Source organism: Paramormyrops kingsleyae, chromosome 15, assembly GCF_048594095.1.
Source record: "Paramormyrops kingsleyae isolate MSU_618 chromosome 15, PKINGS_0.4, whole genome shotgun sequence".
NCBI lineage: Eukaryota > Metazoa > Chordata > Actinopteri > Osteoglossiformes > Mormyridae > Paramormyrops > Paramormyrops kingsleyae.
Genome location: NC_132811.1, coordinates 29,608,374 through 29,633,817, shown reverse-complemented (window position 1 = coordinate 29,633,817; position 25,444 = coordinate 29,608,374). Strand labels below are relative to the sequence as shown.

General features: G+C 40.4%; 3 protein-coding genes and 1 long non-coding RNA gene across 4 annotated transcripts; 3 read left to right on the top strand and 1 right to left on the bottom strand.

Moving 5' to 3' along the window:
• Positions 1 to 953: 953 nt before the first annotated feature.
• LOC140578509 (uncharacterized) lies at positions 954 to 3,274 on the bottom strand. The gene is made up of 3 exons (XM_072699856.1): positions 2,456 to 3,274; positions 2,219 to 2,364; positions 954 to 2,112 (listed from the first exon to the last, which is right to left on the bottom strand). Exons 1-3 carry the CDS (start codon positions 2,691 to 2,693, stop codon positions 1,420 to 1,422), a joined length of 1,077 nt encoding a protein of 358 aa, XP_072555957.1. The 5' UTR covers positions 2,694 to 3,274; the 3' UTR covers positions 954 to 1,419.
• A 1,177-nt stretch (positions 3,275 to 4,451) lies between these two features.
• Positions 4,452 to 6,781, top strand: LOC140578540 (uncharacterized). The gene is made up of 3 exons (XM_072700023.1): positions 4,452 to 5,288; positions 5,378 to 5,523; positions 5,630 to 6,781. The coding sequence occupies exons 1-3, from the start codon at positions 5,051 to 5,053 to the stop codon at positions 6,320 to 6,322; spliced, it is 1,077 nt and encodes a 358-aa protein (XP_072556124.1). The 5' UTR covers positions 4,452 to 5,050; the 3' UTR covers positions 6,323 to 6,781.
• A 2,365-nt stretch (positions 6,782 to 9,146) lies between these two features.
• Positions 9,147 to 15,374, top strand: LOC140578481 (uncharacterized). The gene is made up of 4 exons (XM_072699692.1): positions 9,147 to 9,834; positions 10,194 to 10,235; positions 12,059 to 14,509; positions 15,345 to 15,374. Exons 3-4 carry the CDS (start codon positions 12,059 to 12,061, stop codon positions 15,372 to 15,374), a joined length of 2,481 nt encoding a protein of 826 aa, XP_072555793.1. The 5' UTR covers positions 9,147 to 9,834; positions 10,194 to 10,235.
• Positions 15,375 to 21,159: 5,785 nt separating this feature from the next.
• LOC140578507 (uncharacterized) lies at positions 21,160 to 22,458 on the top strand. The gene is made up of 4 exons (XR_011982735.1): positions 21,160 to 21,661; positions 21,819 to 21,948; positions 22,111 to 22,272; positions 22,389 to 22,458. It is a non-coding gene; the product is annotated as an uncharacterized lncRNA (long non-coding RNA).
• The last annotated feature ends 2,986 nt before the right edge of the window (positions 22,459 to 25,444 follow it).

Below are 25,444 nucleotides of genomic sequence, written 5' to 3'. Positions count from 1 at the left end.
GCCGTTTGCGGTAAATCCCTTGTTGTAAACAATAACTACTAATCGAATTTTAATAACACAGAAGGATTCAAACATCAAGATTTCAAACATCGCCTGGCTGTTTCAGAATGCTTCGTTTTTGCTTAACCCGATAACATGTCTTATTGTAGGCAGTCCGGGCTAAATGTTAGTAAACGAAAATAAAGTTTATTTATTTAAAACTGAGGTACGCCTATCTAAAACATTAAAACTGGACTGCATTATGCGTTTAGTTTCGGTCGCAAACCTACAATCGATTTGTACGACAGACACGCGTATTTAATAAACGCTTCCCAGCGATTATTAATTGCTTTTGTAAAACCAAGACTGAACTGAGAATGATACTAAAGAAACCTTAGCACAACTTAAACCATCTAAAAACAGAAAACACCAAATCGTAAACAAACTACAGTTAAAAAGATCTGCCGTCAGACAATATTACAAATACACTTACCTCTTGCAACGCCAGCAGCAAAATCTAAAATACAAGCCTTGTATAGCGGACACCTGGAAGCGGTCACGTACAGTACGGCAGCCAATTAGAACCGTAAAAACACGTCCCCCTGTCGGCGAATGTGTGTCAATATGTTGTAATTACATATTCTAAACTACAAACATTTTCTGATATATTAGACTGTGAAACTAACATATTTGGCAAGCTTGTAATAAGTGTAGTCTAACAAAATACAATTAAGCAAATCGCCTGCACTGTTCATTAGCTCAGAAAATGCGGGCTTTGACACAATTTAATGTTATGAAAATGCGCTATACAAATGAACAGTATATTTTCATGAGAGGTCGATTTGGCTACATACAGTATGTATATGCTCTCCTCTCAATAAATAGAACATTTTAAATCATAATGAAGTTCACAAACAAACATTCCCATAGTACGATTTGCCTTTAAACCCAAACAACTTCAAAAACATGAAACATTCACAGTCAATTTGACGTGGTTTTACTTTATAACACATAAAACACAAACCAAAATACAACCGAATTCGCCCTTCTCATGTAATACAAACTGTCATGTCACAAATAAATAGGTCAAACAAGAAGTAATGTACAGTACAATTAGTAGTCCCATACTACTGCCATTTACACAAACTTTATACAAAAAACTTCAAAACTTCACGCTCACAGCAACAGTAATGTACAGTACAAGTAGCCCTATACACCTGCTATTTACACAAACTTTATACAAAAAACTTCAAAACGTCACGCTCACAGCAACAGTAATGTACAGTACAAGTAGTCATATACTACTGCTATTTACACAAACTTTATACAAAAAACCTCAAAACTTCACGCTCAGACTGTCAGAGCAACACAACAAACATATTAAACTAAAAACAGAACACGCTAATACAAAACAAACTACTCCGGCGAGTCATCACATCTCTAGCTAGACGAAGGGACTGCGCTATCTGCAATGTCTACAATAGAAGAAACGTTGCATTCGTCGTCAAAAGAGAACTGAAGGCATTCCTCAAAAAGAAGATGCTCTTCAATAGCTTCCTCTTTGTCCATTAATGATGTTATATTCCGTCGTTTTAAATAGTCCACCAGAGTACAGTGTCCGACAGTCAATGTATAATCTGCGCCGTCATCATTTTTCACTTTTAAAGTTCCGCGTAATACTTTTGAAAATGCCCCCGATTTCTGCAGCATCCTGCAGCTCTGGCATCGTGCAAACCTGCTCTGGCTGTCCCAAGTATCCTGCCGGCTTCCACACAGGGCACACTTCAGGCTTGCCTTAATCTCAGCTCCACATATGGAAGCCTTCACCGTCACAACCGATTCCTCTTCTTGTACAGCGTCCGCGTCTCCCACATCCAAATCACAGATCTTCTCAATCATGCTCTCTACGGTTGTTGTTAGTTCCACTTTCCCTTCAAAAACTCTAGTCGAAAGCTCCGTAAAGACGTAAGATGAGTCAACCTCCACGTCATGGATCAGTCTCTCCCAAACGCAAAGACTCATCTGGGCAGTTCCATCAAAGACTGTGAATCTCTTCACCTCTTTGTCGCTGCCTCTAATGCTTACAGTTTTCTGCAATGACGCTGCCACGACCTTGGCTTTCACCAAAGGCACCTATAGGAATGAACACCAGTCATTACTTTTCTAAACTTCTCATCCAGAAATAGCGAAATTTTACAAAAGGTGTACATTGTCATTGCAAACTTATTCTTAAACGCACCTTCTTGCCTGCCGGCAGAGCTGTGACATCAACCAGTGTCTGCCTAACGGGTGCTGCAGGTTTCCGAAAAGGAAACGTCACCTTCGTTACAGACAGCTCGGTCAACTGGTTCCCCATCACGTCGAAGTCAGACGTGCCTTTAAAACCTACCAAAAAAAAAAAAAAACCAACAGACATTAATACATACTCAGTAACAACCATGTCCTGGAAAACTGTGCTCTGTAAAGCAATACTTACTCAAAGCCTTTCTGACATGTGTCAGGCGTATTGCCGTGCCATTATCTGAAGCTTGGCTGAACAGCGCACGCTTTCTCGGACTGAAGATGGTCACATCGTGAAATTCTTCACGTCCAGTCTGTAGTACAGCATTAAAAAAACCTCTGTTTTTAGTGGTGAATTTTAATGCTGAGATAGAGTGGATATAGCCACTGACTACGTCTGTGTCCATCCTCATTTTCTTCGCTGGAGTCTCCATGTCGAAAAAGCAATTAGAAAAACATGCAAAACACCCCAATATATATACTGCTGGGACATGCCATTAACCTCCCCTTATTACACGACTCTCTGGAATGCTTGATTCTGATTGGTCAGGTGAGACATTTGCAGGTTTGTTCTTTTCAAATAATAACCGCTCTTTTCAAATAATAACCGCTCCAAAGTAATAACGCATAGCCGCTACTACTTGTATGTTTAAAATGTTAGTCACGTCGTACTATATCGTTTCGCCGAAAGATAAAAATGTTAATTTAAAACAAATATGCCAAGAAAATGTTTCAAATTCATATTCATATATTGTCTCGTGTAGAGTTAATGTTGTCTACACTGACTATAATTTATGTTTTTGTATTTGGGTACATATGTTTGTTCCTTATTTTATTTTTCCTTATTTATATAATTCTCTATGTCCGACATGGGGACTGCACCTAATTTAGTTGTACTTGTTACAATGACAATAAAGTTATTCTGATATTCATGTCCAGTTTTTTTCCTTATGTGGCAAGTAGCCGTGTAATAAACTGGATAATGTACAGGCAGCCGGTAATTATCGCGAAATAAGCCCCGACAGTGTGATACAAGAAGCGGAGAGTCTTGTATCATACTGAAGGGGCTTATTTCGCGATAACTACCGGCTGCCTGTACATTATCCCGCTTATTACACGACTCTCTGGAATGCTTGATTCTGATTGGTCAGTTGAGACATTTGCAGGTTCGTTCTTTTCAAATAATAACCGCTCTTTTCAAATAATAACCGCTCCAAAGTAATAATGCATAGCCGCTACTACTTGTATGTTTAAAATGTTAGTCACGTCGTACTATATCGTTTCGCGGAAAGATAAAAATGTTAATTTAAAACAAATATGCCAAGAAAATGTTTCAAATTCATATTCATATATTGTCTCGTGTAGAGTTAATGTTGTCTACACTGACTATAATTTATGTTTTTGTATTTGGGTACATATGTTTGTTCCTTATTTTATTTTTCCTTATTTATATAATTTTCTATGTCCGACATGGGGACTGCACCTAATTTCATTGTACTTGTCACAATGACAATAAAGTTATTCTGATATTCATGTCCAGTTTTTTTCCTTATGTGGCAAGTAGCCGTGTAATAAACTGGATAATGTACAGGCAGCCGGTAGTTATCGCGAAATAAGCCCCGACAGTGTGATCAGGACCCGACGCCAATGTTTCAAATTCATATTCATGTCCAGTTTTTTTCCTTATGTGGCAAGTAGCCGTGTAAGTAAGGGATAATGTACAGGCAGCCGGTAGTTATCGCGAAATAAGCCCCTTCAGTGTGATACAAGACCCTCCGCTTCTTGTATCACACTGAAGGGGCTTATTTCGCGATAATTAGTACAACGTGACTAACATTTTAAACATACAAGTAGTAGCGGCTAGGGGTTATTACTTTGGAGCGGTTATTATTTGAAAAGAGCGGTTATTATTTGAAAAGAACGAACCTGCAAATGTCTCAACTGACCAATCAGAATCAAGCATTCCAGAGAGTCGTGTAATAAGCGGGATAATGTACAGGCAGCCGGTAGTTATCGCGAAATAAGCCCCGACCGTGTGATCAGGACCCGACGCCAATGTTTCAAATTCATATTCATGTCCAGTTTTTTTCCTTATGTGGCAAGTAGCCGTGTAAGTAAGGGATAATGTACAGGCAGCCAGTAATTATCGCGAAATAAGCCCCTTCAGTGTGATACAAGACTCTCCGCTTCTTGTATCACACTGTCGGGGCTTATTTCGCGATAATTACCGGCTGCCTGTACATTATCCAGTTTATTACACGGCTACTTGCCACATAAGGAAAAAAACTGGACATGAATATCAGAATAACTTTATTGTCATTGTAACAAGTACAACTAAATTAGGTGCAGTCCCCATGTCGGACATAGAGAATTATATAAATAAGGAAAAATAAAATAAGGAACAAACATATGTACCCAAATACAAAAACATAAATTATAGTCAGTGTAGACAACATTAACTCTACACGAGACAATATATGAATATGAATTTGAAACATTTTCTTGGCATATTTGTTTTAAATTAACATTTTTATCTTTCGGCGAAACGATATAGTACGACGTGACTAACATTTTAAACATACAAGTAGTAGCGGCTATGCGTTATTACTTTGGAGCGGTTATTATTTGAAAAGAGCGGTTATTATTTGAAAAGAACAAACCTGCAAATGTCTCACCTGACCAATCAGAATCAAGCATTCCAGAGAGTCGTGTAATAAGGGGAGGTTAATGGCATGTCCCAGCAGTATATATATTGGGGTGTTTTGCATGTTTTTCTAATTGCTTTTTCGACATGGAGACTCCAGCGAAGAAAATGAGGATGGACACAGACGTAGTCAGTGGCTATATCCACTCTATCTCAGCATTAAAATTCACCACTAAAAACAGAGGTTTTTTTAATGCTGTACTACAGACTGGACGTGAAGAATTTCACGATGTGACCATCTTCAGTCCGAGAAAGCGTGCGCTGTTCAGCCAAGCTTCAGATAATGGCACGGCAATACGCCTGACACATGTCAGAAAGGCTTTGAGTAAGTATTGCTTTACAGAGCACAGTTTTCCAGGACATGGTTGTTACTGAGTATGTATTAATGTCTGTTGGGTTTTTTTTTTTTGGTAGGTTTTAAAGGCACGTCTGACTTCGACGTGATGGGGAACCAGTTGACCGAGCTGTCTGTAACGAAGGTGACGTTTCCTTTTCGGAAACCTGCAGCACCCGTTAGGCAGACACTGGTTGATGTCACAGCTCTGCCGGCAGGCAAGAAGGTGCGTTTAAGAATAAGTTTGCAATGACAATGTACACCTTTTGTAAAATTTCGCTATTTCTGGATGAGAAGTTTAGAAAAGTAATGACTGGTGTTCATTCCTATAGGTGCCTTTGGTGAAAGCCAAGGTCGTGGCAGCGTCATTGCAGAAAACTGTAAGCATTAGAGGCAGCGACAAAGAGGTGAAGAGATTCACAGTCTTTGATGGAACTGCCCAGATGAGTCTTTGCGTTTGGGAGAGACTGATCCATGACGTGGAGGTTGACTCATCTTACGTCTTTACGGAGCTTTCGACTAGAGTTTTTGAAGGGAAAGTGGAACTAACAACAACCGTAGAGAGCATGATTGAGAAGATCTGCGATTTGGATGTGGGAGACGCGGACGCTGTACAAGAAGAGGAATCGGTTGTGACGGTGAAGGCTTCCATATGTGGAGCTGAGATTAAGGCAAGCCTGAAGTGTGCCCTGTGTGGAAGCCGGCAGGATACTTGGGACAGCCAGAGCAGGTTTGCACGATGCCAGAGCTGCAGGATGCTGCAGAAATCGGGGGCATTTTCAAAAGTATTACGCGGAACTTTAAAAGTGAAAAATGATGACGGCGCAGATTATACATTGACTGTCGGACACTGTACTCTGGTGGACTATTTAAAACGACGGAATATAACATCATTAATGGACAAAGAGGAAGCTATTGAAGAGCATCTTCTTTTTGAGGAATGCCTTCAGTTCTCTTTTGACGACGAATGCAACGTTTCTTCTATTGTAGACATTGCAGATAGCGCAGTCCCTTCGTCTAGCTAGAGATGTGATGACTCGCCGGAGTAGTTTGTTTTGTATTAGCGTGTTCTGTTTTTAGTTTAATATGTTTGTTGTGTTGCTCTGACAGTCTGAGCGTGAAGTTTTGAGGTTTTTTGTATAAAGTTTGTGTAAATAGCAGTAGTATATGACTACTTGTACTGTACATTACTGTTGCTGTGAGCGTGACGTTTTGAAGTTTTTTGTATAAAGTTTGTGTAAATAGCAGGTGTATAGGGCTACTTGTACTGTACATTACTGTTGCTGTGAGCGTGAAGTTTTGAAGTTTTTTGTATAAAGTTTGTGTAAATGGCAGTAGTATGGGACTACTAATTGTACTGTACATTACTTCTTGTTTGACCTATTTGTTTGTGACATGACAGTTTGTATTACATGAGAAGGGCGAATTCGGTTGTATTTTGGTTTGTGTTTTATGTGTTATAAAGTAAAACCACGTCAAATTGACTGTGAATGTTTCATGTTTTTGAAGTTGTTTGGGTTTAAAGGCAAATCGTACTATGGGAATGTTTGTTTGTGAACTTCATTATGATTTAAAATGTTCTATTTATTGAGAGGAGAGCATATACATACTGTATGTAGCCAAATCGACCTCTCATGAAAATATACTGTTCATTTGTATAGCTCATTTTCATAACATTAAATTGTGTCAAAGCCCGCATTTTCTGAGCTAATGAACAGTGCAGGCGATTTGCTTAATTGTATTTTGTTAGACTACACTTATTACAAGCTTGCCAAATATGTTAGTTTCACAGTCTAATATATCAGAAAATGTTTGTAGTTTAGAATATGTAATTACAACATATTGACACACATTCGCCGACAGGGGGACGTGTTTTTACGGTTCTAATTGGCTGCCGTACTGTACGTGACCGCTTCCAGGTGTCCGCTATACAAGGCTTGTATTTTAGATTTTGCTGCTGGCGTTGCAAGAGGTAAGTGTATTTGTAATATTGTCTGACGGCAGATCTTTTTAACTGTAGTTTGTTTACGATTTGGTGTTTTCTGTTTTTAGATGGTTTAAGTTGTGCTAAGGTTTCTTTAGTATCATTCTCAGTTCAGTCTTGGTTTTACAAAAGCAATTAATAATCGCTGGGAAGCGTTTATTAAATACGCGTGTCTGTCGTACAAATCGATTGTAGGTTTGCGACCGAAACTAAACGCATAATGCAGTCCAGTTTTAATGTTTTAGATAGGCGTACCTCAGTTTTAAATAAATAAACTTTATTTTCGTTTACTAACATTTAGCCCGGACTGCCTACAATAAGACATGTTATCGGGTTAAGCAAAAACGAAGCATTCTGAAACAGCCAGGCGATGTTTGAAATCTTGATGTTTTGAATCCTTCTGTGTTATTAAAATTCGATTAGTAGTTATTGTTTACAACAAGGGATTTACCGCAAACGGCACGCAAATGATTGCTTTTTGGTCAGTGTCGGAGTTGTACTTTATTACTTTTTTAATTGGGTTATCATATGCTCTTTGTCAGCCGAAGGTGTTTTTAGTTGTATGTTAAAGGTTTGCTGCTATATGCTTTAAGAGCTAAGTCTGTGGAATTTATTAATTTAGACTAAACTAACTTCATAAAGGGATAAACTGGTTAAGCATTAATTGGGCATAGGCGAAGACGCCTTTCTCTTGTTTAAGCTCAGTAGACATTCGCCGACAGGGGGACGTGTTTTTACGGTTCTGATTGGCTGCCGTACGTGACCACATTCCCCCGCCATAGCAAGGCTTGTCTTTTTGATTTTGCTGGTCGCGTTGCAAGAGGTAAGAATATATGTAATATTGTCTGACGACACATCTTTTTAATTGTAGTTTGTTGACGACTTGCTGTTTTCTGTTTTTAGATGGTTTAAGTTGTGCTAAGGTTTTTTTTAGTATCATTCTCAGTTCGGTCTTTGTTTTATAAAAGCAATTAATAATCGCTGGGAAGCATTTATTAAATACGCGTGTCTGTCGTACAAATCGATTGTAGGTTTGCGACCGAAACTAGACGCATAATGCAGTCCAGTTTTAACGTTTTAGTAGTTTTAGAGCGCCTGTTATTACTTAGGTATTATCTGCGGTTTAATTGACTATAGGCCTACTCGGTGAAGACTAAAAAGCGGGCAAACAGTGAAATATAGCCATGAATATAAATAGTTTTACGAACGGCTGCGGTCAGTTTCAGAAAGCAGCATTTCCTCTTTCGCTGGATTGCTTGTTGTTGGATTTTAGATAGGCGTACCTCAGTTTTAAATAAATAAACTTTATTTTCGTTTACTAACATTTAGCCCGGACTGCCTACAATAAGACATGTTATCGGGTTAAGCAAAAACGAAGCATTCTGAAACAGCCAGGCGATGTTTGAAATCCTTCTGTGTTATTAAAATTCGATTAGTAGTTATTGTTTACAACAAGGAATTTACCGCAAACGGCACGCAAATGATTGCTTTTTGGTCAGTGTCGGATTTGTACTTTATTACTTTTTTAATTGGGTTATCATATGCTCTTTGTCAGCCGAAGGTGTTTTTAGTTGTATGTTAAAGGTTTGCTGCTATATGCTTTAAGAGCTAAGTCTGTGGAATTTATTAATTTAGACTAAACTAACTTCATAAAGGGATAAGCTGGTTAAGCATTAATTCGGCATAGCGGCGAAGACGCCTTTCTGAGGCGGACATTTTGTTTAAGCTCAGTATAGACATTCGCCGACAGGGGGATGTGTTTTTAGGGTTCTGATTGGCTGCCGTACGTGACCGCTTCCCCCCGCCATAGCAAGGCTTGTCTTTTTGATTTTGCTGCTAGCGTTGCAAGAGGTAAGAATATATGTAATATTGTCTGACGACACATCTTTTTAATTGTTGTTTAAATTGTTGTTTGTTGACGATTTGCTGTTTTCTGTTTTTAGATGGTTTAAGATGTGCTAAGGTTTTTTTTTAGTATTCTCAGTTCGGTCTTGGTTTTATAAAAGCAATTAATAATCGCTGGGAAGCATTTATTAAATACGCGTGTCTGTCGTACAAATCGATTGTAGGTTTGCAACCGAAACTACTAACATTTAGCCCGGACTCCCTACAATAACACATGTTATCGAGTTAAGCAAAAACGAAGTATTCTGAAACAGCCTGGCGATGTTTGAAATCCTTCTGTGTTATTAAAATTCGATTAGTAGTTATTGTTTACAACAAGTGATTGTCAGCCGAAGGTGTTTTTAGTTGTATGTTAAAGGTTTGCTGCTATATGCTTTAAGAGTTAAGTCTGTGGAATATTAATTTAGATTAAACAACTAACTTTATAAAAGGATAAGCTGGTAAAGCATTAATTCGGCATAGCGGCGAAGACGCCTTTCTGTGGCGGACATTTTGTTTTCGCGGCAGACATTTTCTTTACGCTCAGTAGACATTCGCCGAAAGGGGGACTTGTTTTTACGGTTCTGATTGTCTGCCGTACGTGACCGCTTCCAGGTCTCCGCTATAGCAAGGCTTGTGTTTTAGATTTTGCTGCTCGCGTTGCAAGAGGTAAGAATATATGTAGTATTGTCTTTGTGCCATTGCACTACTAAGAATGGTACAGTGCAAAATCTGTCTGTACGTTTATGGGAAGTTTATCATGCAGCTGCATATACTAATGAAATGTATGTACAAATGCACCTGTCAATCATTAACTGATGCATGTTGTCTTTGTAGACTGAAGGGCTGTGATATCACAGGAATCAAAAGTAAATATTTTTAGGGTGATGTCTATCAGCAATCGTGTTTGAGGTTTTCTTAAGTTGAATAACATTGAAAGGTATATCAACTTTACATGGTGTTTTCAATGAAGGTGACTGTTGGCAAATGTTTATGAAATGAAACTTGTGTGTCACTTTTCTCTGCAGAGTTGTGCTGGACTGCCACCCTTGAGGAGAAAGTGATATACGGTATGCTTTGTGTACTTAGACAACATACACTGACATACACTGTGTGCAGAATTAGGCAAGTAATATTTCCGGAGATATTTCTTGCCAACAGTTGGGCAGAATTATACATTCTGAAGTTTTTCTTTTGCTCTAAGTAAATGTACTTAGAGAAAATGTTACATTATAGTTTCACAAAGGAAAATAAAAGAAAAGCACTTCTGTGGGCACAATTATCAAGCAATCAGAAACTAAGTGGATTTTTTTCACTTAACTATCAACAGAAATAATAATGAAATTGTCTGAAGTCTATATAAGGAACAACGAACGTCACCAAGTTTATTGTCCTGTATCGTCACCTTTATTCTGAATGACCATCATCAGCCTGTTTGCCATTGAACCACCGAAGTCTTTGTTTTGATCCTGTCTTATATTAGCCACGTCAGCTAGGACCGTGTCCCAGATGCTGATCTGAGAAGTGTCCTGCTTGCTTGGTAAATCTCATACTTCACTCGGGCTGTGTAGCTCTTAATGGGCGTTGAGTCAGGCGATGATGACAGCCTGGTCATAAGTCAGTGACCTTTTTTGTCTAATCTATGGAATACTTTGATTCATGGGAAGGGGCACTGTCTTGCATGCATATCAAGGAGACAGGCACTGTTGTGCATGAATATCATAGGAAGGGGCAGTGTTCTGCATGCATGTCATAACATTTTTGAAAGCTGCTGAAATTTCCTCTAGAAATTGGCAGTAGTTAATTTTATACCACCTGGAAGTCTGAAAGAGCCAACAAGTTCATCACTGATAACTGCAGCCCACACCATCACTTCTCCACTGCCCTGTGGGTGCTCGAAGAAGATGACCATCCATGGACCTATCCATCTGCTACAAGAGTCACTCTCACCTCATCTGATTTTTTTCACAAAACCTTTATAAAATCATTCTTGACATGTCTGTGTGCATTCTTGACTTTTTAGCTTGCATACCTTTATTGCGTAGAGCTTATATTACAGCAATTCTGATCCTAGTGATTTCATGTAACACACTACAAAGTGCTTCCAGAGCGTTCAGATTGCAGTTGTTAAAAGTGGTGGCATTTGATTCTAAAGTCTTCTTTTTAATTGAACACATAACTTTGGCAGTTATTTTGTTGCCTCGCTATATGCTGCTTCCATCCTCTTTGTGTGTTGCCCACAAAACAATCAATTGTACAATAATTATGTTTTGAATGTTTAGCAGGTTTGGTTATTTCAACTGGCACTTTAATATTTTGATTTTCTTCTGTCTGCAAGGTGCTTTTCTGGCCCATTTCAGTAATCATAAACATGCTTCATTCTGCATAGGAAAGTATGTTTTCCTGTTATCAAAACAAAGTACTCAGATCAAAAACCAAACATTTTGCCATTTTTAAACATTCTGTTTTAGGTTCATCTGGACTGAAAACATTGGTCGACAAGATACAAATAAAGTACATGCCTAATTCTGCACACAGTGTACATATCACAAACGTGGGTCAGTTAGTGTTGAGGTGAAACTTTTGTGTGTAATGCAGATGTGACAGGTAAGTGTTTTGTCTGATTAAAAAAAAAACATAAGTCATGAGGCATATTTATTTTAGGATAATGAGTGTAATGGTTAAAATTCAGTTTGTAGGTTGTGTAACTTCCAGACAGTTGCTGAGTCAGCTGCATCACTGACTTACTGTAAGTGGTGAGAAAGCTGTTAGTGGAACTGCTCCTGATTGATGTGCACTATGTATACACATTTGATGGCTTTGTGACAACATCAGTGCAAAGTACAGTTGCAAGCAGGTGTGCTTCTCCCCCCCCCCCCCCGTTCATCTGCAGATGCCTCGCACAAAGGCTTCCCGGCGTTCCGCAGCAGCGAAGAAGAGGCTGTTGGACCGGCAGCGAGCTCCTGATAGTTTTGATGTGGCTATGACTGATGACGGGGTTAACCCGTTTCCCCCCTCTCGGAATACCAAAACGGCGATGACTGTGACTAATCGGACGAGCCACAACCAACGGACTGACCCCGCTGCTGCTGCCGTCCATGTCGTGGCTATGACTGATGACGGGGTTAACCCGTTTCCCCCCTCTCGGAATACCAAAACGGCGATGACTGTGACTTTCCTGACGAGCCACGACCAACAACCTGAGCAGGCCGCACAGCAGCGGCCTGTGTCCGTCATGGCTATGACTGATGACGGGGTTAACCCGTTCCCCCCCTCTCGGAATACCAAAACGGCGATGACTGTGACTTTTCCGACGAGCCATGACCACCGGGTTCCCGCCCTGGGTGCCATTTGTAGGACCGTCGACGAGTTCTGTATGCCTTTTCTTGATAAAGATAAGGCAAGGACGGACGAGGTACTGCAGCCCCCTCATAAAAGAAAGGCTGCAAAGTGGACTGACCCCAAAAGTGAACCAGAATGTGAACCAGCATGCGAACTTGAAACAAAACTTGAAACAAAACTTGAAACAGAACTTGAAACAGAACTTGAAAGTGAACTTGAACTGAGAAATACCCTGGCAGTGCCAAACTATTACCCAACCGTGGATCAACAACAGCATGTGAACCCTGTAACTATCTGTGTATCTCCTCATTTTCCTCAGGCACGTGCAGTGAGAGGCTCATTCCATCAAGGACACCCACGATTTGGAGTCAACAGTAACAAGCAATGTGTTGCTAATAGTTTGATTGCTATAGTAACGTGTAAGGTAAAGAATGTTTTAACCTGGTCAGTCACAGACATTGATCAAGTGCTGCTGAAAGGAGATGACCTCTACACTACCATCAGAGATGCTAGGAGAATTGGAGATGCTTCTGGGTATCTGTTAGTTAGAGATCTACCAACAGAGTACACATTGAATGGTGATAAATATGAAATAAACTACCATGATGACATGTTTGTTGGCTTGTTTGGTGTCAGTGAATATGGAGATATGGGTGACATTTTCATGTCAGCTGATGCAGCGGTAAGAAGAGTATTCTCACAGTATGATGCGTGTCTTTTTACTCTTAAAGTAAATACATGTGCCATCATTAAGCAAGGGTCATGGTATGTGGTGATCGACTCCCATTCCCGACGAGGAGATGGAGCAAGCGACGCATCAGGCAGAAGTATATTGGTGTGCCACTCTACCATAGATTCTTTGCTAGACCATGTGGATACCCTAGGACTATCTTTAGATGCAACAGGGGAACAGTTTGAGATTACAGCTGTGAGTGTGACTAGTCGAAGCATCCTGCACCAGCATCCAGATGGCAACTGCCCAGCCACCAGCGTCAACCAGCTTACCAGCATGTCAGGCCATCCAGACGGTAAGTCCTCAGTCACCAGTGTCAACCAGCGTACCAACATATCAGACCATCCAGACGACAACTCCTCAGTGACCAGAGTCCAGCAGTTTGCCAGAATGTCAGACAGCCAATATGGTGTGGTAAGGCCAAATGTGACACATGGTACAGACCCTGAGGTTGATGTCCGTGTGAACAATGAAGGTGATGTAGTTTTTATCAGTGAGCTACGCAGTGAGCAGTTTCTGTTCAGTCCTTTGACAATCCAGCAGCAAAGAAGGCTTTCCTGTAAGCTTGGTGTGGTGTACATTGATCATGGCCATGTAAACATGGATGCAGAGTTTCCAATGGGTGATCCTTGCAGAATGGTGCCAATCACTGGTGATGGCAACTGCTTTTTCAGATCTCTGGCTTTTGCTATTACTGGAAATGAGAAAGAACACAGGAAAATTAGGTGTGCTATTGTTGCTCACATACTAAGAAATGAATCCAGGTATGTTGCTTGTCTTAGAGATGGTCACTCTTCTGTCACTGAGTATGTCACTGCATCACGGATGAAATATGTTGGTACTTGGGCATCTGAGGTAGAGATTCAAGCTGCCGCTGATCTGCTTGGTGTGGATATTTTCACATACTCTGACAACAAATGGTTGAAGTACTCCACATGTATTGGTTCTGATCAGAGAGGTATATACCTGAAACATTGTAATGAGTCACATTATGAGGTTGTAATTTGTGTGAAAGGGCATGACACTGAGGGTTGTGCAACACAATGCTCTGAAATCGATAACACACCATCTGAAATGGCATCAAGTCGACGAAAACTTGAACGAGAAAAAAGATGGTATGAAGTAAGTATGGTGTACAAGGAGGAACAACTTGAGAGAAGCATAAAGCGCTACCGTGAGGATGAAGTGTACAGAGAACATGTTAAACAGTCAAGTATAAGTAAGTATGCAACAGATATGGGGCACCGCAAATATGTACAGCAGTCAAGTGTGAGCAAATATGCAACAGATGATAGACACCAGCAACGTGTAAAGCAGTTGAGTGTGAGCAAGTATGCGACAGACGTTGAACACCAGCAACGTGTGAAGCAGTCGAGTGTTAGGAAATATGCCACAAATGTTGAACACCAGCAATGTGTGAAGCAGTCAAGTGTTAGGAAATATGCCACAAATGTTGAACACCAGCAACGTGTGAAGCAGTCAAGTGTAAGTAAATATGCCACAGACATTGAACACCAGCAATGTGCGAAGCAGTCAAGTGTAAGTAAATATGCCACAGACATTGAACACCAGCAACGTGCGAAGCAGTTAAGTGTTGATAAATACAAAACAAACAGCGATTTTGCTACTGCAGTAAAAAAGAGAAATGTTGAGAAACGAACTAAGCAGAAGGATAAAAGAACAGATATTGCGTATGTGATCGAACAATTTGGAGAGAAAATAAATACAGGCCCTGTATACATTTGCTCAGTTTGTCATCGAATGTTGTTTAAATACCAAGTTGTGATATGCAGAAAAGATGAATACCTAAAAAAATCACAAGGAGTTGCATTACTGGCAATGCAGTGCATAACTGACACATACTTACACAAATGTATAGATACTTGTTCTGATGATTGTAGCAGTCTGTTGGGCCCTACAGGTTCATTATGGATTTGTCACACATGTCATAGAAAGATTCTTGATGGGAAAATGCCAGCAGAGAGCGTTGGAAACTGTCTAGCTCTAGACCCAGTTCCTCCTGAGTTGCAGTGTCTAAATACTCTGGAACAACATCTGATTGGTATTCATATTCCTTTTATGAGAATTGTGTCTTTGCCAAAAGGTGGACAAAATGGTGTTCATGGTCCTGTGACTTGTGTCCCGTCAAGCATTTCGAATGTAGCTGAATCTTTACCAAGAGTGAATAATGATGACCTTATGATCCGTGTGAAGTTGAAGCGGAAGTTAACTTACAAAGGGCATTACAAATATGAATTTGTGCATCCAGAAAAAATAAAGAAGGCTTTGGTGTATCTTACAGAGAATAACAAATTTTATAGCAATGTGCAGTTCAATGATGACTGGATTAATCCCCTGCAGAAAACTGAAGTGCCTGGTGATGTAAGTGACATACATGCAGATGAAGAGCGTAATGAAAATAACATGGAGGATGAGGAGATGGATGAAACTCTGCATGATAGACAACAACATGGCATGCACATGGATACGTGTCTTCAACCTGTCGACATAGCACAAGAGGTGTTGGATCAACACTTTGATGGAATCATGTCTATGGCACCTGCAGAAGGAAACAACCCAGTGAGGCTTCTAACTGATGAGTCAAATGAAGCTAAATGTTTTCCAGTCCTTTTCCCAAAAGGAACAGGCACTTTTCATGACAGAAGGAAGGGAAAACTGACACTGTGTAGGTATTTAAATACAAGAATTCTTAATGCAGATGGACGTTTTGGGAAAAACTTGGACTATATATTTTATGGGCAGTATTTGTCTGAGCTTCAGCAGGTTGTGTCAAATGTGTCAATTGCTGTGAGAAAGGGCTATGATGCACGGGATAAGTGTCCTGTCACATCAGAAACTTTGACAAATAAGGAGTCTCTACAAAAGATGTTCAATTTTGATGAAGGTTATAAATTTCTAAGACCAATCAGAGGCACCCCTGTTTTTTGGCAAAGTGTTCAGAAAGATCTGTTTGCAATGGTAAGACAGCTTGGTATTCCCACATGGTTTTGCTCATTTTCTTCTGCTGATTTACGCTGGAGAGAACTTATGACAGCAATCTTCAAACAAGATGGCATAGATGCATCAAGTGCTGAGCTTGACTGGTCAGAAAGGTGTGCACTGTTGAAAAACAATCCTGTGACAGCTGCCAGAATGTTTGATTATCGATTCCACTGCTTCCTAAAAGATGTCATCATGTCAGAAGCACAACCCATTGGCAAAATAGTTGATTATTTCTACAGAGTAGAATTTCAGCAACGAGGATCACCTCACACTCACTGTTTGTTTTGGGTGGAAGATGCGCCTAAGGTTGGCAAAGATGATGAAGATGAGGTATCAGCTTTCATTGATCAATATGTGACATGTGAAATGCCAGAGGGTGACGATGAAATGCATGAAATTGTATGTAGTGTACAGCAACATAGTAAGAGGCACTCAAAAACATGCAAGAAAAAAGGGAAAACTTGTAGATTCAATTTCCCACGTCCTCCAAGCAACAGAACATTTGTGTCATCATGCAAAGTTGGAGATGGTGAGACAGACGGACAGCCCCTGAAAAAAGAAGTAGCAGACGCTATCATGAAAAAAGTGAAGGATGCTGTACTAAACCCTGAGGCCAACTATGACTCTGTTGATTCCTTATTTAGTACAATTGGTATCAGTCAGGACATATTTCAGGCTGCGTACTCAAGAATCACAAAGAAAACTACCATTGTTCTTAAGAGGAGACCATGTGAAGTGTGGGTCAACCAATATAACAGAGACCTTTTACGCTGTTGGAATGCAAACATGGACATTCAGTTTGTGGTTGATGCATATTCATGTATTGTGTACATCATTTCCTACATTTCCAAAGCTGAGAGAGAGATGGGACTGCTACTGGCAAATGCTCAGAAAGAGGCCTCCCAGCAAGGTAACCTTGATGCAAAAGAAGCTCTTCGCCAACTTGGCAGTGTTTTCCTGCACAATCGTGAAGTTTCGGCCCAGGAAAGTGTTTATCGTCTGACTAACATGAGGTTGAAAGAGGGATCACGAAAGGTGCAGTTTATCCCAACCGGAGAAAATGTGGTAAAAATGAGCCTTCCATTGAACATCATACGGAAGAAAGCTGAGTGTGAGAATGAGGATGAACAAGGTATTTGGATGAACAGTATCACTGATAGATATAAAGCCAGACCAGAAACAAAAGAGTTTGCAGTAATGTGCCTGGCGAGATTTGCATCTGAGTACAGAATACTATGTAAGTCTCAGAGCTCATGCCCTGGAAGTGTGCAGTTGGACAGAAAATTAGGATTTGTGAAGAAAAGGACACGCACAGAGGCAGCCGTTGTTCGGTATGCTCGCTTTTCACCCACAAAGGACCCAGAAAAATATTACCACAGCATTTTGCAACTTTTTCTGCCACATTATTTCGATGCACAATTAAAACCTTCTACTTTTGGCAGTTACCAGGAATTCTATGAGACTGGTTGTGTCAAGTTCTTTGATGATGAATTGCATTCAGTAAAACTGGTTGTGCAGTCAAACATGTCAAGTTTTGAAAAGGAATCACATGCAATTGACAAAGCTGAAGAAGACTTACAGCAGCATGGTGTAATGGAAGATGCCTGGGCAGAGATTTGTCCGGAAACTGAACGTGAACGGCTAGAGTGTCTTGCTAGCAAATCCAACACTACACCAGAAATGAGAGAACAACGTGATGAGATACCAGATTTGTTACCAAGGCCGAGGCGCTATATGTTGCATGACAATCCTTGTGGTATGTCCAGGCAGGAAGCACTGGCTTTGCTTCGCTCACTGAATAACAAGCAGTCTGAGACTTTTTACAAAATACGAAACTGGTGTTTACAGAAGGCACGTGGTGAAAATCCAGAACCATTTCATGTATTCATATCTGGACCTGGAGGTGTGGGCAAGTCAGTCTTGATCAAAGCAATACATTATGAGGCAGCTCGTATCTTGCGTCAGTTGTCACAAAATCCAGATGAGACACACGTGTTACTGACTGCTCCAACTGGGGTTAGTGCTTACAACATCAAAGCTGCAACAATACACGCCTGTTTCCATATTGCAACGGACGCAAAGCTGCCATATGAACCACTTGGAGATGAAAAAATAAATTCATTGAGAGCTGAACTGGGAAACCTGCAAATATTGATCATAGATGAAATTTCAATGGTTGATCACAAGCTGCTTGCATGTATTCATGGCAGATTAAGACAAATCAAACAAATTGGAGATTATTCTGCTTTTGGAAATGTCTCAATCATTGCTGTTGGAGATTTCTACCAGCTTTGTCCTGTGAAAGGGAAAGCTTTGTATACTGAGGGTAAAGCTGTTGATCTATGGCAGAATCATTTCGCTATGGTGGAGCTGACTGAAATTATGAGACAGAAAGACATGCAGTTTGCACAGTTGCTGAATCGGCTAAGGAAACGCAAAAGGGGTGATGCAATGCTGGAGGAAGACATTGCTATGCTGAAACTACGTGTGACAGGTGAAGGACAAGACAGTACTGGTCTTCATATTTATGCAACCAATGATGAAGTTGATCAACATAACTACCATATGCTGCGGAAGATCTGCTCAGACCATGTCATCATTCATGCTCAGGATTTTCAAAGGGTTGCTGCAACTGGCAGACTGGAAAAGAAACATGGACATCATGCTAATGTTCAGAAGACATGTCTCCCCGAATCACTACATGTAGGTGTCAATGCACGAGTAATACTTCTGAAAAATATTGACGTTTCAGACGGCTTGGTAAATGGTGCATTTGGTACAGTTAGTGACATCTGCTTTGATACTGATGAGGATTTTCCATCAGAGATATACATCACATTTGACAACGAAGCAGCTGGAAAGTCACTCAGGGGAAAGAAGCCATGCCTAAAAGCAGGGTTGGACAAAGCTACACAAATCAAAGCAGAGGAGGAGAGAGTGACAAACAGTGGTGGAACACGACGGCAGTTTCCATTGAAATTGGCTTGGGCTTGTACAGTACACAAGGTACAAGGTCTGACAGTAGATAAGGCTGTTGTATCACTAAAGAAGATATTTGCAGCTGGACAGGCATATGTAGCATTAAGCCGTGTCACTTCTCTGGAAGGCCTTATAATAGAAGACTTTAAGGAGACTGCTATATATGCAAAACAAGACATTGAGACTGCAATGCAAAGCATGCCTGCATTTATTGAGCCCGTCATGGAAGTGCCATCATTATGTAAGATTTTACTGCACAATGTTGAAGGACTTACATGTCACCTGGATGACCTAAAGCAAGACAGAAGGTATATGGAAGCTGATATCATCTGCTTGACAGAGACATGGTTAAATTCAAAGGAAGACACAGAAGGTGTACAGCTGCCTGGATTTTCATACCATGGGAAGCCCAGACATCAGGCATATGATGGTAGTGATGCTATCTCTGCTGAACTGAAGAAGCAACAACATGGTGGTGTGGGTTTGTATTATAAAGAACATACCAACTGTACTGTGACTGATGTGCAGTGTGTCAACATTGAGTGTGTGCAGTTCAGTGTGGGCCTACTAAGAACAACAGTCTTGGTACTATACAGACCACCCTTGTATAATCTAACAATCTTTCAGAAGAACCTGATGCAGTTGATCACTCAGTTGGACAGTGTGGAAGGTGGGAAAATCATCATGGGCGACTTCAATGAAAATCTTCTGGCAGTAAGTACAATTGCTAATTTCATGGAAGAACATGGGTATGCTCAACTTGTGAAAGAAGCAACCACTGGGAAAGGCACTTTGATTGATCATGTGTATGTGAAAGACATTGTGACTAACAGCATCTCTGTTTCAGTAATGCCGACGTATTTCAGCCATCATGAATGTGTAGTGCTACATTATCTGTAAGAAACTGTATAAAAAAACAAAAAAAAAATTTGTCATGCAGTAAATCATTTGGCAGTAAGTACAATTGCTAATTTTATGGAAGAACATGGGTATGCTCAACTTGTGAAAGAAGCAACCACTGGGAAAGGCACTTTGATTGATCATGTGTATGTGAAAGACATTGTGACTAACAGCATCTCTGTTTCAGTAATGCCGACGTATTTCAGCCATCATGAATGTATAGTGCTACATCATGTATAAGAAACTGTATAAAAAAATATGAAAAAATTTGTCATGCAGTAAATCATTTGACAGTAAGTACAATTGCTAATTTTATGGAAGAACATGGGTATGCTCAACTTGTCAAAGAAGCAACCACTGGGAAAGGCACTTTGATTGATCATGTGTATGCGAAAAATATTTTGACTAATAGAATTTTTATTTCAGCAATGTAGATGTATTTCAGCCATCATGAATGTGTAGTGCCACATTATCTGTAAGAAACTGTATAAAAGACATTATGAGTAAGAAACATAAATTTTTTGCTGCAGTGATAGTTTTCTGGGGTGCGTCAGCCTCGGGAGGCTGGCACTGCGACTGGGGCTATGGCTGTACTAGGGGGGATTGGCAGGGAGGCTTGGCCTGGTGCCAAGCTTTGGGGGTTAGGCCTGGGGCTGGCCGTCAGCTGCTACCACTGGGGTTGCCGGTAGGCTGTGGGGGGCTAGGACTAGGGCTGGCCTTCAGAAGGCTGCAACTAGGCCTCAGAGGTTGGCAGTGGAGCTGGTGTTCCAGGGCTTGGCATTTAGCCTGAGGCTGATGTTGGGCTTTGGGGGTTGGGGTCGACCTTGAGGGGGCTGCTGCTGGGCCTGGGGCTGGCACCATGCTTTTGGGGGCTGCGGCTGGGCTTCAGGAAGCTGGCACTGGGGCTGAGGCAGGGGGTACTAAAGCTGGACATGGCGGCCTGTTGCTGGGGATAAGTCTGAGGTGGGCTGCTTGGGTTACCACTAGGCATAGGACTAAGGTTACGGGAGGGTCACTAGGGCTAGGCATAAGGGGGCTAGGATGGGGCACATGGCACTGGGGGTTGGTGTGGGGGCTAGGGGAAGTTTAGGACAGAGCAAGCAATGTGGTCTTTGAAAAGGGAGGTAATGTGCTCTGTCAAGTACCTCACAACAGCAGTATGCCAAACTTGTTAATGTCATGAATTTTCCACAAAAAAATAAACAATTTTAGATGTCCTGTGATATAATTCAGTATTTATTAAATGCATTGTTGCCTATATAGAAATTTTGTGTTGTGGGCCAGTACAGTGCACTGAACCTCTTTACAAAGCACCACACACTTGGAAAATGTAAATGTATAGTTGCTTATGTAACGTAGAATATATAATTACAATGAATTAAATGTAAGGAGATGAAGAAGTACCATCAGATGTAGACACTACCAAACTAATGTCTTGTACCACAAAACGTGCTGAAAAGACACAGAATTTCACAAAGCAAGGCTTTGATTGAAAAGAATGGTGAGAGGGTGAAGAGGCACAGACATCTATGGGCAAAGGTAAGACCATATACTGACATGTCTCTGTATAGTGTCGTAGAGTGTACTTTCACACTGTAAAAGGAAATGGACATATGTACACTGACTGTATTATGGCATTATGTATATGATGTAATTTTTGGAGTAATGTGTATGTTTTGTGTGTTTCTTGAAACAGCTAAAATGAAGTAACACTAAACAGTCATACATGTGGATGACCTAAAATCTAAGTGGGAAAGCTGGGCAGTGTGTGTGAGACATTCATCTAGACACAGTGGATGTGCCATGACTGGGTGGGCAAAGCAAAGGTACGTGAGTGACAGTTTCTCACTTAACATGAGCATGCTAGTTAAGACATACCAGTTTGCAGTGTATGAGCTTATAAATTGGGTAACTAAGTATTGTCAGAAATCCCTACTACATTGTTATATTCCATGTTTTAACCTGCCTTCTCCTATGTATAACCTCAGGTTACTAAGGCACAACTGTCATGTGCTTCCCTGATGATCAAGCCAACACACATCTGTCTGTTGAAGCTCTGCTATACTGCATCCTCCGTCATACAGCTGTACATTGGGAGTGTGACACATCACACTGAATGCTGCATAGCCAGAGGAGCAGGCGCTGACCTTGTGAGTTTGCCTTTTTCAGACATTTCTTCCTCTTTGGTGTAGTTCTAGTTTTACTCTGTCAGTGTTTGTCTAACTTACATGCCAGTTCATGCTTTTAATCTTTTAATCTTTTCCAGCGCCTGCTGTTGATGACACTGACCCCATGCCCACCACATCAACTTTCGTTAACACATCACACTGCCTGGTACGTTGGAACAATGAGATGGGCTGGCCTGGTGAGTTTGCCTCTTTGATGGATTATTTTGTCTGTGAAGTAGTTTCACTTTACAACTGCAAGTGTCTGATTGGCTGACATGCAGCTTTCTGGTTTTACTCTCTTTTCCAGTGCCTTATCTTCATATCAGTGACACCGTACTCACCACATCAAGTTTCCCTGCGCCCATGTTGTCGACAACCAAAGCGTTCTCTAAAGGACTCAGAGACTGGACACAGACAGTATGAACTACACACAGATGCCTGAAGTGAAATGCACCAGAAATCATCTCCACACACTATAGTCTGACAGCAAAGGTACTTTGAGTGAAATGTGCTGCTGCTTGTGGATGTTTATTGCTATAATGTCTCACAATTTTTCTTGTAGTATTTATTGAGTTATTTTCACTTTTACTCTGCAATAACAAAACATTAATGATGTGTTGTGACAGTTCTGTAGTACATAATATGTCATGTAATTTACAGTCATGATGCCATGGTTAAATTGATGTCAAAATAACGATCCAGCTTTGTTTGTGATGCCTGTGTTGACTTACACCAAATTGTATATTCAAAAGAATATTGCCATGTAGGGAGTTGTGTAGTATATATATACAGTATGAGTGCTACTATCACACTTTGTGGTCTTTGTACACTGTGTATGTAAGAATGGCATACACATCATATGCGAAATATTATGTCAATTGTGCTGGCTCAACTATTGTGGCCTCAATGTACTTTTTCAGCCTCCTCAAACAATGACACAAACCTAAATGTTTGGTTAAGACAAATGTAGTCAATTGCAATTTTACAATGTGTATAATGTGTTTTATATTATGTCTCTAATGAATAATAATAAATATTATAATCATTAATACAGTCATCATTCTTAAGCATGTTAAATACACATGTAAATGTCAGAATAAATTTTAATTAGCGTATAGGTGAAACAGGCAGTGAAGAAAATACGCATACAAAAAGTGCAGTTGAACCCGGTTATGTTGCCGGCCTAGGTGGTTGCCAAAAAGCGTCGAGATAACCGATGATCGAGATAACAGAAAACCAATATGGGGGCAATATACCATGTTGACATATGCTTGAAATTTATTTATGTGCGTTAATAAATGAGAATGTACATGCACTGGTTTTTGGTGTTTTTTTACACAACAGCGTTGCCGCGATTTGTTTGCTGACGCGATCGGCATGTTATATAAATGTACATACATGTTGGCTAACAACAAAAGGCATATGTGCACCAACCAAAAGCAGACATTTACCAGTATATAATATAAACCACCGTCGATTCTCGATAGAAGCCTTTAATTATATCATCCAACATTGCAAACACAAAGATCGCTCACAAAATCACATAAAAACCTGTGGGGTGTAGTTCGTTGTCACAAAAAGCAAACCAGTGTCAAAATCAAATTCACAAGTAATTTCGCTCTGACAGCTCTGAAAAGTATCGTACACGCAATTAATATGGTTTCTTTACAAAGTCTAAAATGCTTTGTTGCTTTTTGCCTTTGACAGTCTACTTGAAAATAAATGCTTCGATATTACTTATGCTGTCTAAAACAGTTTCATCCCCTGCAAAAGAACCATACCGTCGATTTTTTGTAGCATTTTTATCACCTCACTGGCAGAGGGAATTTGTTCCAAATCTTCGTCCGCATCTTCTTCATCTTCGTTGTCATTGCCGCATGCGGATATGCTTGGCTTTGGTTTTGATGGGGATTTACCTAGATCGCGTTTAACCGCTGCGTTGTTCAGCAAATTACCATGCGAATGGGATTTGAGTACGCGCTGTTTAGCACGTGAGATACATTTTAAAAAGCCGGCGATTAGTCACAGGGATCGAGATAACCGATGTTAAGTGGCGATTTTGGCCCTCTTTCGGGCTCGAGATATTAGGGTTCAGCGACATAAAAGAATCGACATAACCGATGAGAAATGCTAATGCAAAGAGGGAATTTTGGTGATTGCACTTCAAAAACATCGACTTAATAGGGTTGGCGAGTTAGCCGAGGTCGAGATAAGTGGGTTCGACAGTATTACAATGCCCTGAGCAACATTTAAGAAAAAACACACTACACTATAATGACATTCTATAGTGACTGGCCATAATGTATAATATGAACCTGCTGTATGCATGCATTAATGAAATACAGGACGAACTACTGGCCAATCTATAAAAAAAATCCAAAAAAGTACAATATAAGTAGAGCACCATCTCCACCTACTGGCCAATTGAATACAAAAAAGCGAAAAATCTGCAATATACACTGCCTGGTTTATAAATAAAATCTGATAATTTTCTGAGTCAAATAGCAGAAAAATGAAAGGAGCTTAAAATATGGACTGAGGTGAAGGGAAAGTCAACAAGTCTTTGAAGGTATTATGAAGGATATTTCAGATGAATTAGCCAAGGTAGGTCTTAGACATATTAGGACAGCGGCTGTAGCACCCCCGTTTGACAGATTGCCACCAAACTTGGAAGGTCTGTCTGTAGTCCAGTGATACAGAAGCGAGTCAAATTTTGTAAGGATTGGATGAAGCATGCCAGAGATATAGCTGTTTGATTGAAATGGGCAGGGAAATGGTGTGGCCAGCAGGTGGAGTCAGCGCTCCATTTTAGAAATTGTATTCAATACTTTCAGGCCTTCTTATGTGTAAATTAAGTCTGATAATGTTCTATGAGGCAAATGGGTGAAAAATGAAAGTGAATAAAAAATATGGACTCAGGTGAAGGGAAAGGTAACAATTCTTTCAAGGTTTTATGAGAAATAAGGACATTTCAGCTGAATTTGCTAAGGTGGGTCTTAGACATATATGGACAGTGGCTGTAGCGCCCCCGTTTGACCGATTGGCACCAAAATTGGAGGGTCTGTCTGAGGTCCCTTACTACATTAGGCCGTCAAATTTGATGAGGATTGGCTGAAGCACGGCTGAGATTTAGATGGTTGATTGGGTCAGATGG